The 12,803-nt window shown below is 42.5% G+C and overlaps 1 protein-coding gene across 3 annotated transcripts in view; it reads right to left on the minus strand.

Annotated features, from left to right (window-relative positions):
- The window catches only part of Plekhm3 (pleckstrin homology domain containing M3), a 169,481-nt gene that overhangs the window by 65,258 nt on the left and 91,420 nt on the right, over positions 1 to 12,803 (minus strand). For all 3 annotated transcript variants that reach the window (XM_021171504.1, XM_029477340.1, XM_029477337.1), the window contains exon 6: positions 9,519 to 9,582. In XM_021171504.1, coding sequence (XP_021027163.1) covers positions 9,519 to 9,582 — 64 coding nt within the window. The remainder of the gene's footprint in view (positions 1 to 9,518; positions 9,583 to 12,803) is intronic.

Raw genomic sequence — 12,803 nt, forward strand, 5'->3', positions numbered from 1 at the left:
AAGTAAATAAGTATATTAAAAGTTAAAGGTAGCTATGTCTACCTCACAAAGTTGTTTAGGGGATTAGATATAAGGGATGTGCAGGTGTGAGGTGGTATTATTCCAGAGCAGGGTAGTTTATAATATGCTTATATACTCTTTACAATGTGAAAAGTGAGGGCTGGAGAGGCGGTGGGGTACAGTGTGGTGGTATGACTTGTACACCTCGCAGATGTAGACACAGACAGGTCCCTGGGCTTGCTGACCAGCCAGGCTAGTCTACATGGTGAACCCTAGGCCACCAGTGAGAGACCCAATCAAAAACACAAGAAAGCAAAACATAAAGAAAACAAACCAATAAAAGTGGACACTATTTGAAAAATAACATTGGAAGTTGTTCTCTGGTTTGTATGTGTACACACATAAACACACAAGAACATACATACACAAATGAAAGAGAAAAATGGAGTCTTCAGGCACTCCTTGCTAATGGCCTGCACCACTGGAACATGCTTTAGCAATGCTTTTTAGCCATCAGAATATGGCAGAAATGGCAGTGCCTGTGTTTCTAAGGCCAGGCCACACAGAAAGAATTACATCACCTACCTCTTGCTCTCTTAAACCATCCTCAAGGCAGCTATCACATCCTGAGAACTCCTTGGACATCCTGTAGCGTGGCCCATGTGGGCTCAGACAAGAGGCCTCCCACTAACAGTCTGCCCTCATCTGCCAGCTGTGGGAGTAGCTGACACTGCTCCAGCTGGTGACCACAGGTCCCACCCAGTGTATTCCTTGCAACCTCAGCTCAAGTGAACTTCTCAGGAATTCCTGGCCCATAACAACCATGAGAGACAATTACTGTTCACTCTTGTGTTAAATTATATGTTTGGGGTTAATCTGTTCTATAGCAATAGATAATGAACACACAGAAATATGCCCTACTAGCTGAATATGGCATGACAGGCTCACGTTCCTGGTGACACCTTCTGTGTGAGGTGTCAGGCTGGGCAGTCAAGCTATGGATAGCGTAAGTGTTCTTTGGAAACCGTCCTTAATGAGTTCACATTATGATGGATTTTATATAAATGGGAAACAACACAAAAATCACCACCAACACAGAGATGACTAAAAATAAGTAGGAGCCACGGGTCCCAGAAAACTGACTTCAATACTGACTGGCCACCTTCCAATTCTGTGGCTGCATCCTCAGCCATTAGATGGTGCTTGTGCCGAAGGGGCTTATGGGGACCATCAACTGAGCTCTCTTCACCTGCTTAATGGAGCTTCCTATCCAAATTCATACAAGGTCATCATTCTGAGCTGGTTTTAAAAAAAGTTTCATCAAGTCTGTACTTGGCTGTTAACATTTTTTCTGCTACAATCCTGTTCTTCTCCCCCTAATCCTTTAATGCAGCTGTGAACCACACTATAGCTGGGCATGGTGCTAAGACTAACCAGCTACCATAAAGAACAATCTGTGCCACTGCCTTGTTGTTTACTTCCTTAATAAATCCCCTTCAGCCGATGGCTCCTATCAACAAATCACACACACACACACACACACACACACACACACACACAAAACAAACAAACAAGAACTAAACTGAACTGAACTGAACCAAACTATACTAAAGCAAACTAAATCCAAAAACTGCAGTCATTATGGTCAGTGGGAAGCACGGAAGCACAGGCTCCTGTTCTGCATCTAGGACTTGTACCTGGGACTTATCATTCTGTCCCTTCCACTTCCACACAGGATCAGGAACAGCCTGGAGTCTGAGCAGGAGCCATGAACTACCTGGCACCTACTCAAGAAACACCTGCTCCCTTGAGACTGCCAAGCAACAGGGCCTTCAAAGAGTAACATTCAACCCCTTCTTACCACCTCAGAAAAAACCTTTGAGGAAAGCAGGCACATTCATTTTTCTAAATATTCATTTGCTTAAAAAGCATTTTCCCAAATACCTTATGTTCCTCCCCCCACCCCTAGTTCATTAATTGTGTAGAACAGCCCTGTAGAGCGGTTAACAGATTTACTGATGTCTTAACGATAGCTCACTCCTGCCACATCCCAGAGTGTGTCCAGGGTTTCTGAAGGCACAGTAGCTACAGCAGACCCAAGCACTGGCTAGGGAGTGACACAGGCGAGCTGTCAGGCTTTGTGTTTCTGCTTGTTAAATCCGAATGCTCCTAATTAGTTATTCTGCCCCATAATGCCTGGCTGGACAATGGTGCAGGGATCAGGGCTGCTGAGGCTATGAATACAAGTTCCTCAGCCTCCTGAGGCTTGAGGACTGGTGACTTGGTTGTGGGCACTGAAGCACTGTGTTCCTGCTGGCTGTGGACTCAGTGACATCAACCCTCACGTGAATAAAGGTCATCACCTGTTAGTACTTTGGCAGAAGGTCAGCTGCCCTGAGTGCCCACTTAGGCCTTTCCTTTGTCTGCTGCCTCTGTGAAGAGTGCCCACAGAGAACAACACTCTGTGAGTCTGTTTGCTTGGTGGGGGCAGGGCATACAAAGTGATTCACCAACATCCTTGAAGAATTCAGCAAAACATATCTTCAAAGACTGGCCTTGAACTGCCTTGGACATGGCCTTTTTGTGAACTTACTAGCTATAGCTCTAGAGAAGCTCTGAAGTGGACCACCAGATACATTGTTCCTGTACAACACTTCTGACAGACATTTCTGTCACAGTGATGAATAGGGCAACTCTGCAAAATCTCAGCAGAGAAGTTTGCCATCCAGGGACATTTAGTGAGTGCTCAGAAAGACTGCAAAAATTAGCGAGGCTTGGAAGTGCATGCCTGCAACCCCAGCACTCTGGAGGCTAAAGCAGGAAGACTGGAATAGAAGTCAGCCTGTGTGGTACAGCAAGACTGTCTAAAATACAAACAAAAATGGGCCACATTAAACAACTCACAATTATCTTGATAGTCAAAAGCAGAGATCAGGGAGCTGGAGCGATGGCTCAGTGAGTAAGAGCACTTGCTGTGACAGGAGGAGGGCCTGAGCTCAGATTCCAAGAACCCATGTAAAAGCATGCCGGCTCTGAAAAGCTCAGGGTTATCGAGCCGAGCCTGAATGGCAAGGTGCAGGGTTAGTGAGAGAACCAGGTGGAAATGGATAGAGGCAGACACCTGACATAATCTTCTGGAATATGTATGCATGTATATGAGCATGTACACACACACACACACACACACACACACACGAACGGCCGGGGTTGGGGGGACTATGCATCCCTTCCCTCCTATCTATCCAGCCACTGATTCACTGAATATGCACATGTGTGGGATGTTAGTTGCTCAGCTCAAATGCTAATTACTTCTGCGTGAAACAAGCGACCAACCCACTGACCAACTGTTCTAGGACACTCTGGAGAAGGATTTTGCATTTGGCTACAGCTCATTCTTTTCATGACTCTCCAGGTCTTCAGGCCCTCCCTCTTCTTTGGCATCCCTCCCACTCACAACTCTACTTAAAATCCTCAACTTTTCCATCTCTTTTCTTCATTAAAAGCAATTTATTGAGCCAGGTGGTGGCGGCACACACCTTTAATCTCAGGCAGAGGCAGGGGAATCGCTGAGTTATTGGCAGCCAACCAGAATGAGTTCTAAAACAGCATGGTTACAGAGAGAAACCCTGTCTTGAAACACTAAAACAAAAAAGTAAACTATTGAAATGTGTGAAATGTTTCTCCCTGAAATAGCATGCTATTTTCACTGTATTAGTACCATAAATGAATGTGTGTGTGGTAGCATAATTATTATTTTCCTCACTATAATCTGAAAGCAAGGTCTATTTTGGAAAATTTGGAATTCAGGGAAAGTAGCTAATGAGGAAGAGGCCCCTTAAATTGTCCTACAAGAAAGGTTTGAGGGGGTGAGGTGGTGGGTGAGGGAAAGGGTGAGGAAGGGCTACACTAGCCCACTGCCCCACCCCTGGGAGCATCCAGGATCCTTTCTGTTGAATCACACATGACTAGAATCACTGAATGCTTAACTTACAAGTGTCCTGAAGGTAACACCAGAGGAAGCAGTGATTCCTATATATCTTAGGTTTTGTTTTGTAGCACACGTAAAAGTTCACTCTGGCCTAGCCTTTCAGAAGGACCATTAGAATTCCTTGTTTACACTCTAGGGAGTGCCATATTCCAACCAGGATTCTAACTGGATCCATACAAACAGCTAACAACTACTCTACAGAAACTTCCATATGCTCATAGTCTCTGGTAAAATGTGGAACTTTTTAAATCACTGTTAAAAGAATCAAGGGGGTAGAAGTAAGGGGCTGGCTTGTCTACTACTCACTGGCAACAGGGGAAACCCAAGGCAATGGGAATGTGGTACTATATCTGCAATATTGTTGGGACACATTCTTCTATTGTATTTCTGTCTTAAAGTCTTCCCATGAATACCTGATAATGCTGGATACATTGAAAATAACAAAACGAGGGCTGGAGAGATGGCTCAGTATTTAAACGTACTTGCTGTTCTTTCAGAGGTTCTGGGTATAATTTCCAGCATGCACATGGTAGCTCACAACTGTCTTGGAACTACAGTTCCAGGGTATCTGATGCCCTCTTTTGGCCTCTGTGGGTACCAGACATCATATGGTGCACAGATATACATGCAGGGAAACACATATACACATGAAATAAAACAACAAAACACATTCTATTCTATTCCCTCCTCTCAAGGTATCAAAACAAGGAAAACCTCTTGGAAGAAATTTTCCTATTAAAATTTCCATTTTACATGTTCACATATTCACAAAAGCTTCGTGGCCGCTGCGCCTTTTAGCCTTTTGAGTGTGTAACACCATGTATTCGCACCTCCTAACAGAAAGCCTCTTGCCAATATATGTCAAGAGGAGCTAGAGAAAGTACCCAAGGAGCTAACAGGGTCTGTAAACCCTATAGGTGGAACAACAATATGAACTAACCAGTACCCCCGGAGCTCGTGACTCTAGCTGCATATGAATCAGTAGATGGTCTAGTCGGCCATCACTGGAAAGAGAGGCCCATTGGACTTGCAAACTTTATATGCCTCAGTACAGGGGAACGCCAGGGCCAAGAAGTGGGAGTAGGAGGGTAGGGGAGTGGGGGGGGGTATGGGGGGACTTTTGGGATAGCATTGGAAATGTAAATGAAGAAAATACCTAATAAATAAAAATATATACATAACAAATGAGATAAAATGGAAGAAAAAAAGAAACAAACAGCAAAAAGCACCCCAAACAAGACCAAGTGTCCCACAAAGAACTTCACTAGCAGGGGCTGGGAGGATGCTCAGTGGCTGAGAACTCTGGCTGCTCATGTAGAGGACCTGAGTTTGGTTCCCAGCACTGATGTTGGATGGCTCGCAACCAATTGCCTGTGACTACAGTCTCAGGGGATCTGACATTCTTTTCTGGCTTCTGTGGGTATCAACACATACATATACACACAGAGATATACACAGGTATACAGAAATTTTTTTAAAAGTCTTTCAAAAGACTAAATAATATCTTTTTTTTTTCTTTTCTTTGAGCCAGGGTCTCACTATGTAACCCTAGCTGTCCTGGAATTTGCTCTGTAGACAAAAGTGGACTTGAATGCAGAGATCCACATGCCTCTGCTCCTGGTTGCTGGGAAGAAAGACATGTGCCACCACCTCAGCCTGAATATCATTTTCTAAGATCCTTTTGGCTGAACAGAAATTCATTTGGAATCAAGTTTTAAGAAATGAGTGAGTTGAGCTGGTGTGCCCTAGATCTCCTAGGAGCTGGAGAACCTTTGCCTGCCCTAGTAGCCACTCCCTTGGCCCTGCCATTAGGTCGGAATGATCCTTGGCTCTGTCTTAATATTAATATGCTCCAGGAAATGCTGCCAACTGACAGTCAAATAATGTGCTGAACAACTGCTACCTTTCCATGCATGTAAAGGTGGTTTGCTTTCTGGTAAGCAACTGTCAGCACTTGTAATTTATTCCCACATACCCAAGTGTACCACAGTAAGAATGAATACACCCAAAGGTGTCAGAGAATTAAAGCAGTAATTTCTCGACTGTAACAAAAGTTGTATTAGGTAGCTAAAAGTCTTCAGCCATTGTTGACTACGTCTATTTGTTAAAATTTTGAGTACCGTTATAAAAACAAAACTTATGAGGGAATGTGATTTTTGTGCTACCAGAATATCTTCAGTATCTTTAAATACCGTTAATGCTCTGTGTAATGCATACACTATTTTAAAACTATGCTTAAATATCAACTTCCTCTTTGTTATGAATTGTGTGTGTGTGTGTGTGTGTGTGAGAGAGAGAGAGAGAGAGAGAGAAAGACTGCACTCACACACATGCACATACTCGTTTGCATGTGCAAGATGAGACACCAGCCAAGAAGTTTCACTCAGTTCTCTCCTTCCACTGCAGGAGGCCGCAGGGATCCAACAGGCTCGCCAGGCTTGGCAGCCAGCACCTCATCCTCAGAACCACCTCACCAGCTGCTGTGCCTATCACATCACAAATTCTTAAAACAATCAAATTTAAGAGAAATTTGTAAAAAGGAATATGTTGTTGCTCGGGAGCTATGACTACTCAATAATTTATGAATTTCTCTTTTTCTCCACTAAAAAACGTACACCTAACAAACCCCTTTTCTGTAGGTGACTGTATAAAATGGAAAGCTTTGCTTTTACAAAAGTTCTTAAAGGGGGTTGGGGGCCTGGGAGGAGAGAAGGTCCGGGATAATGGGATATAAAGTGAATAAATAAATAAATGAACCACCACCAGCAGCACAATAACAACAAAAGAGCACGAGATGGGAAAGAAATCACTGACTGTGACACTTCTGAGGCTGACAAAGACTGGAAGGGAGCAACCAAGATGGCTCAGCTAACGGGGGGCCAGGAAGGGTTCCTATTTTCCTGATATACTCCTTCAGAAAAAAATGACAGTATTGTTTTTTTGGCCCCAGGTCCCTTTCCTACATTTGGGAACACTTCAGACCTAGAAAACATACTTGCTATTTGCCCAGAAACCAAAGGGAGATGGGCTGGGGTGCTCTCCAGGGCTGATAGCCAAGATACAGACAGATCAAAAGCTAAATTCAATTTAGTCTACATCAGGCTGAAGCAGTAATAGAATTAAACTTCCTCTAAATATGATAAGTTTGGGCTCTAAAGCCAGGCACAAAGAACCAGGTTAGAGGGAGATGTTGTATTAAGGGGAGCTCTAGCCCCTGCCCACAGGGAGTTTGATAAGCTGGCGATGGCTTCTATCCCACTGCCCAGCTGAAAACTGGTTAAGCTACTTATGCAGTTTGGGGGACTAATGGCCTGGCCCACCAAGAACACACTGTCACTGACTTAAGTAAGCTGCTTGGTATTTATGGTTTGATTATTACAAGAAGGAAAAAAAGGGGGCATGTGGGGGAGACAGCGGGGAAGCTTTAAAAAGCAGGCTCTATTATTCTAAATGGATATGCTACTCTGACACCCTAAAATGACTATGGAATTATTCTCTCTTCATCTGACAGAAAATTCATTTTTGAAGGACCTTCTTATAGAGGAGCTACTCTATTTTAAACCACCTTTATAAGAATGTTTGGTGCCTTTAAACACACGTCTCAATGGTAGTGTCTGGGCCCTCAGCTACCTACTATGGATCAGATAGCCTGGTAAGAAGATAGATAAATAAAAGTATATCAGAAAATTCAATCAATTCTCCCCTAGAATGTCACCAGGTTGACTGTAATTGGACACACATCCCTGTGTACCCTGGCTAGCAGCTTCCATGAGGACTTATCCAGGCAGGCAGGTTGAAGGAGCAAGTAGGTCTATATTTGACAAGGAGTATAGATTAAAGCCAGCCTTCTTTCAGGCATGTCCAACTAAATGCCTCACTTTTTCTTCCATTTGAAACAACTGTCTTACCTCTAAATGACAAGGAACACAAAAGTCTTAGATTTTTAAATTAAAAAAAGGCATATACCAGAAACCTTGAAAAGTAATTTACAGTCTGAGAAGTAAGCATAGGACAGGGGTGAGTTTTTAAGCTGATCTCATTTCTGGGCAAAATAACCAGAGAAGAAACAAAGACAGACACCCAGCAGTTTAAGATTTCTAACTTTGTCACAGTTATTTTTTTATTCTTTTGTTTGTTTTGTTTTGTTTTTGTTTTTTTGTTTTTTTCAAGACAGGGTTTCTCTGTGTAGCCCTGGCTGTCCTGGAACTCACTTTGTAGACCAGGCTGGCCTCGAACTCAGCAATCCGCCTGCCTCTGCCTCCCGAGTGCTAGGATTAAAGGCGTGTGCCACCACGCCTGGCTTTTTTGATTCTTAAAAGAATGAGTATTCATTTAGAAAGTAAAGTCAGTGCTTTCATTCAGTGTCCGACAGCTTCCTAGGCAGCGAGTAAGATTGGTTTAAATGATTAACCAAAGCTAAGTAGACTCAGATCTCAGCGCTGAGCACACAAGACCTTGGTTTCTTCCTAGCTGCTAACCTGTCAATCATTAAAAGTACATGTACTAACAAAATCCTAAAGGCTGATTTTGCCTATCTTCTGTGCTCTGCTATGTTTTATTAAACTGTATCCAAATGCTAGATTTCAGCGTCTGAAGGCTTCATGCAGTCACTTAATGCCTTTCCCATGTCTTTTTTTTCTTCACATAATTTTTAGTTGAAATACTCACATCTCATAAAATTCATTATTTTAAAGAAAACAGCCAGTTTATCTTCAGTATATTCCCAAGGGATCATCACTGTCTAGTTCAGACCTGGAAGAGATCCCACATCCATTGGCAGTCTCTGCTTACCGCCATTCTTTCCAGAGCCTGGAACCACTCATCAATTTTCTGTCGCTGTTAATTTGCTCATTGTGGACATGCCATTCAAATAGTTGTAATGACAGATATTTTTTCCTATCTGATTCTTAACTTAGCATGATATTTCAAAGGCTCATCCATGTTTTAGCGTGTATCACTATTGCACTTCTTTTTCTCGCTAGGTGTAATATACTAATGGCAAACAACATCTTATTCAACCATCTATCAGTTTATAGATATCTGGCTGTTCCCCAATTTTTTTCTACTGTGACTCATGCTGCATTTGAGATTCTCACAAAGGTTTGGTTTTCTTTGCTTTGGGGACCGGTCTTGCTATGCTAGCTATGAAGCCCACGATACCTCAGTCTCCTAAGTGGCTGGAACCGCAGGGCATACCCCTACCATTTACGGACAAGCATTCATAAGCTCTCGGGCACGTAGTTGGGAGCAGAATCTCTGGGTTACATGGAGCTGCTAAACTCTGTCCAAAGTGGCTATTCCACTTAACTTCCCTGGTACCAAAGTATGAGTACTCCAGGGACCCCACATTCTTGCCAGTATTTGTCATGGTCTCATAGCACCTTTTAATACTGAATCTCCCCCATTCTGAATAGAAATTAGTTAACTGTGAAGAAATTACTGCAATGACAGATTAATTCAGTGCCCAAACCACAATCCACAAAGTGACTTCTGACAGAAAATGCAAATGAAAAGCTCTCTGAGCACATACCTGCTGCAGGTCAGCAAGAGAGTACAGGTGGATCTGTTGAAGGAGATATTCTCTGGGGAAAATTCTGGAAACAAAGGTAGATACACAGTGACCAGTGGTGCCATAGGATACATGTTTCCTGCTGAGTTTCTTTCAGAACCCCCTTTACCTCTACTTATGTTCCCAACCCTCGGAGAACTCAACCCTCAGAGAAAACTTCCCTTTCCTCTGGCATTTTTTTTTTGGAAGGTAAACACTGTAAGTAAATATAATTTTCATTTCTAATGTTATCTGAAATGATATTGTATAGTATTATAGGCCACATTTGATTTTTGTTTTGTTTTGGTTTGGTTTGGTTTTTGGAGATAAGTTTTTGATATGTAGCCCACTGTGGCCTTGAACTCTAAATCCTCCTGCTTCAGCTTTGACAGATGCTGGGAGTACAGGAGTGTACCACTATGCCTGTCCTGCTTCTGGCTTCTCATCCTAGGTATGTCTCTAACAAACTGTGTCATCTTATACAGATCTGAAACAGCTTCTATGCTTGTCCAGCTACTATACTGTGTAACAAGGACAACTAAATTTGCTGGCGCTAATGGCGGTGTAGGTATAACAGCAACATGCTGATTTGAATAAAAATGTCCCCAATTTCCCCCAATAGGCTCATGTTTGAATATTGGCCTCCATTTGGTAGAATTGGTTGGGAAGGGTTAGGGGGTGTGGCCTTGTTGAAGGACCTGTTTTCATGAGAGATGAACTTTGAGATTTTAAAAGAATCATGTTATTCCCAGTGTGCCTTCTCTCCTACCTTCTGCTTGTGGATCAAGGCGTAAGCTTGGAAGCTATTCCTGCTGCCATGATTTTGCTCTGTCATCATGGACTCTAACCATCAGAAACCATAGGTGCAATTAAATAATTTCTTTTATAAGTTGCCTTATTGTTACAGCAATGGAAAAGTAACCAGTACAGCTGTATATCTAACTAATTTTAGAGTTAAGGAATATTAGAATGGCAACCTATGTGGTTCTTTAGAATCACCTATGGGCAGGGGTAGTTCCGCTGAATGTCACATTCATGATATATTCTCTCAAGGGCACATTGAAATTAACTTTTAGATTTTGGGCACAGATGGTACAATAATATAAAACTGTAAATTGAGGCACTTGAACAAATTTCACTAGCTGCTGTTAATTTCTAGGACCGAGTCAGATGACTGTGAGTAAACAGGAACAAACAAATAAACAAACAAACAAACAATTGTGGGCAAGCAGCTCCCAAGAAAGAGAGAAAGGTAGAGACAGTTAGAAAGAACACATACACATACATATGTACATGCACACATATGCACATGTACATGTACACGCATGCATGTACATACACGCGCGCGCGCGCGCGCACACACACACACACACACACACACACACACACACACACACGAGGGTAGTATATGCCTGTAATCCCAGTACTTGGGAAGTTAAGAAAGGAGAATCTTGAGTTGGATGTCAACCTGGATAATGACACTGACTCAAAATAAATAAACAACAAAAAGGAAACACTATATATTCAAACCAAATCCACATTCACAGTTGTTAGTATTTTCTCTGTCTCACATGGTACTATACAATAATTTGGTGGTTGGTTGTGAGCCTCAGCTTTTAATGGCTGTGCTTTCACTCCAGCTCTAACTTGTATTTTATTTTATTTTATTTTTTTCTAACTTGTATTTTAAATGAACCCCCCAATAACTGAACTAACATTTAAGCTCGACACCAAGCTCGAGGAAGTCTCAGTATCTGAGTTCAAGAAGCATGGAGCCAAGTACAGCTAAAGGATAGAAACAAACTGATAATTAGACTAAACACTGGAAAGAGAAGATGTTAAGAGTGATGTGTGGTACACATCCTTTTAGAATGGCAGATCCCAATTCTGGTATGCATCAGAATCACTGAGGCAGTTTTAGGAAGAGAAAGTACACACACATAGGTAGAGAGCAGGAAACAGTGAAGGCAAAAATCCTCCTACTGCTAGTAAAACCAAAGGTTAGAAACCCTGGCCTAATATGTAACTAACTGGGAAATTCATTACTCAGTCTGTTAATTAAGGGCAGATTACTCACCAAACTCTAGAGATAAATATGTTCAGTTCTCTATGCATATAATGCTGATTAAATGCATATTACATACCAGGTACAGTACCACACTACTGAATAAAAGAGTTATGGATCACTGGACAAAGCCTTGACTAGTAGAGGACCAAACAGCCATTCTAGGTTGGAGCTAGGAATAGAAGAGTTCTGTTTCAAAACACAGTTCTATCCATAGACCAAGTGACAAGGGCATTCATTGCATTCTAGGAAACAGAACTTGGGTTCTGAGGCCAGGCTCCTTCATCTCTAATGGGCTAGTGTGGACATGTGGCAGGAAGCAGGATGCAACTCCTGGGCAGCACACAGGATAGAGGATAAGTGCTCAGCTCTGCATGCTGCAGTAGATTTTGCAGAAAAGGGCCCCTGCTGTGGAAAGTGGACCATAGTTTAAGGAACCAAGGGAAACAGCCAATCCTCACATCACTAACACACAGGATAGAGATGATTAAGAGCCCATTCCTCATTTTAAACACCCAGTGTTAAGCAGCAATAATAAACAGTAAAACTTTTAATTCAGCATACGTAATGTCATCCTACCTTCCAGCTGTTCTGAGCATTATATATGGACTCCATTTTCTTTAAAAAAAAAGAAAAGGTGGGGGGGGGGGCTCAGAGGTAAAGACTAATGTGCCGGGAATCATGAAACTGGGACTCAAGGTCAAGACTTTCTGAGCACAGAGGACTATGCTCTTTCCAGTTTCTTCAAGTTGGGGACAGGAAGCAAAGGTGGATTTGAACTAAACATTTAATTTAACTGCTATTTGTGCTCTTTGGTGTATTTTGGGGGGGGGGCAGCAAAATAATCACTGACCTTTGTGCATACGAGTGTGTGTGTGTGTGTGTGTGTGTACATGTGTAGGAGTACAAAGCACATGTGTGAACATGCATGTGGAGGCCAGAGGTTGACTGCTTTCCATCAATGTTTTTGACACAGCGTCTCTTATTGGTGTTAGACTTAGCAATATGGTTGAGCTGGCTGGCCAGTAAGCCTCAGAGATTCTCCAGTCTCTGACACTCCAGTGCTAGGATCACAGACATGCATGTCTGCTACCAACTTTTTACATGGGTGCTGGGGCTCTAATCTCAAGTCTTCGTGTGTACACAGTAGCATTTTACCAAAGCAGGGCATCTCCCAGTCTGCTTTTGTTTTGTTTCTTTTT

This window comes from Mus caroli, chromosome 1 (assembly GCF_900094665.2).
Source record: "Mus caroli chromosome 1, CAROLI_EIJ_v1.1, whole genome shotgun sequence".
In the NCBI taxonomy this organism is placed as follows: Eukaryota; Metazoa; Chordata; class Mammalia; order Rodentia; family Muridae; genus Mus; species Mus caroli.